The sequence below is a fragment of the Elephas maximus genome, chromosome 18 (assembly GCF_024166365.1).
Source record: "Elephas maximus indicus isolate mEleMax1 chromosome 18, mEleMax1 primary haplotype, whole genome shotgun sequence".
In the NCBI taxonomy this organism is placed as follows: Eukaryota; Metazoa; Chordata; class Mammalia; order Proboscidea; family Elephantidae; genus Elephas; species Elephas maximus.
Genome location: NC_064836.1, coordinates 11,704,592 through 11,706,786, shown reverse-complemented (window position 1 = coordinate 11,706,786; position 2,195 = coordinate 11,704,592). Strand labels below are relative to the sequence as shown.

General features: G+C 39.1%; 1 protein-coding gene across 1 annotated transcript; it reads left to right on the top strand.

Annotated features, from left to right (window-relative positions):
* Nucleotides 1–1,239: 1,239 nt before the first annotated feature.
* Nucleotides 1,240–1,812, top strand: LOC126061714 (translation machinery-associated protein 16-like). The gene has a single exon (XM_049858468.1). It carries the CDS (start codon nucleotides 1,240–1,242, stop codon nucleotides 1,810–1,812), a length of 573 nt encoding a protein of 190 aa, XP_049714425.1.
* Nucleotides 1,813–2,195: the final 383 nt, after the last annotated feature.

The following is a 2,195-nucleotide window of genomic DNA, read 5'->3' as shown; positions in this document are numbered from 1 at the left end:
ACCTTGAATAATCACGCCCTTGCAAGAAAAGTGAACAGACTCCTGGCTCACACACCTGAGACAGGAAGTGAGAGCTTCAAAGACGCTAACAACCAAAGTAGGTCACACACCCAGCCTACTTGGGCATATCAAAACAAAAATACAGGCTGTAGTAAACAAAAATACAACAAATAAATATAATAACATATTTATGCCTCAGAGTCAACAGTCAGTATCAAATCACATAAACAAGTAGGCCAACGTGGTTCCAGCAAGTGACCAAAATAAAGAACCAGAAAACATTCCAGAGGAAGATAAGGCAATGGGAAAGAATTCAAAAGACTAATATACAGAGCTACCCAAGAGATCAGGAAGGAGATCATGCAAAGTTCAGACCAAGCCAATTAACACACAGACAAGCAATAGAAGAATTCAGGAAAACAATACAAGAATAAAACAACAGAATAAACAGGCTGTTAGAAACCATACAGAACCAGCAACTAGAAATCCAAACGATTAACAATAATATTTCAGAATTAGACAACTCTGTAGAAGGTCATAGGAGCAGAATTGAGACAATGGAAGTCAGAACTAGTGAGATTGAAGATAATCTCTTGACAGTAATTTGTCTGAGGAAAAAATCAGAAAAAAGAATGAGAAAAAAATGAAGAAAGCCTAAGTATTATGAGGAATACTATGAAGAAGAAAAACCTACGTGTGATCGGAGTACCAGAACAGGGTGGAAGGGGGAGGCAAGGGGATAACAGAAAACACAGAGAGAATTGTTGAAGATTTGCTGGCAGGAAACTTCCCTAATATCATCAAAGACAAGAAGATAGTTATCCAAGAAACTCAACGAACCCCACAGGGTACACCTGAAAAGAAAGCAACCAAGACATATCATAATCAAACTTACTAAAACCAAAAACAAAGATAGAATCTTGAGAGTGGCTAGGGATAAACAAAAAGTCACCTACAAAGGAGAACCAATAAGGCTAAGCTCTGACTACTCAGCAGAAACCACATAGGCAAGAAGACAAAAGGATGACATATATAAAGCCTTGAAAGAAAAAAGTTGACAGCCAAGAATTATGTAACCAGGCTGCGCTCGCCCCTCCTCTTCCAGTAGAGAGGCACGCTGGCTTCTCCAGCCCCACATGCATCTTGGCAGGAACAAGCTGGCCATCCGTAGCCGCTGCTGTCAGATGAGGTGACCCCGTCTGGAGCCCAGAGGCCTTGTGTGGCTATGAGGACATCACCATGCCTAAAGCACTGAAGGGAAAAAATGGAGGACGGGAAAAGAAAGTCATCCATCCACATAGTAGAAAAGCAGCTCAAATTATGAGAGAGGCCCACAAAAAGGAAAAACTGAAGAATGAAAAAGCCTTGCATCTCAACAGTATTGGTGAAAAACTGCAGTGGTTTCAAAATCACCTTGATTCCGAAAAAGTAGAATATTCAAAGAAAGACACTTGTGACCTGATTGAAAGTTATTTAAATCGATTCAGCAGTGAGTTGGAGGAGACTGAGTTACATAACAGCATCAAGGGCAGACAGGGAAGGCGACACAATTCCCAGGAGACAGTTATCAAACAGATGATGGAGCGTAGGCAACAGCAATATGAAGGATATGGCCTTGAGATACCAGACATTGTAGATGCCGGTAACCTGAAAACTTTCAGGGAGTGGGATTTTGATCTGAAGAAATTGCCAAACATTAAAATGAGAAAAACCTGTGCTAATGATGCAATTCCCAAGAAATGCAAGAGGAAAAATGTTACAACTGTAGACAAAGTCTTAGAGGAATTGGAATTAAAAGATGAATCCAGATGAGGAATGACTCCAGTAACCTAACTGTCCTTGAGTTGAGAATAAATAACTTGAGAGCTTCAAGTTACACTCGCTGATTACAGCAAATAATTGTCTGGATATAAGAATTTGCTATTTAGCTCATTCCCTTACATGAAAAGAGTCCCATTTGCAGTTTTAAAACAATGTTTAGGATTTTTATTTAAAGCAATGTTATGATGAAAAATGAAAGTGGCTTTATTGCTTATATTAAATTGTTAAAATGGATAGCAGTGATTTGCAAAACCCATTTAACCTGAATTTCTGGGAGTTGATATGAATGAGGACAGAAAATGTTTTATTTTTGTCCTGATGTTTATTTAGGACTGCCTAACTCAACTCAACAGCTGGCGTAGTGGTTAAGTGCT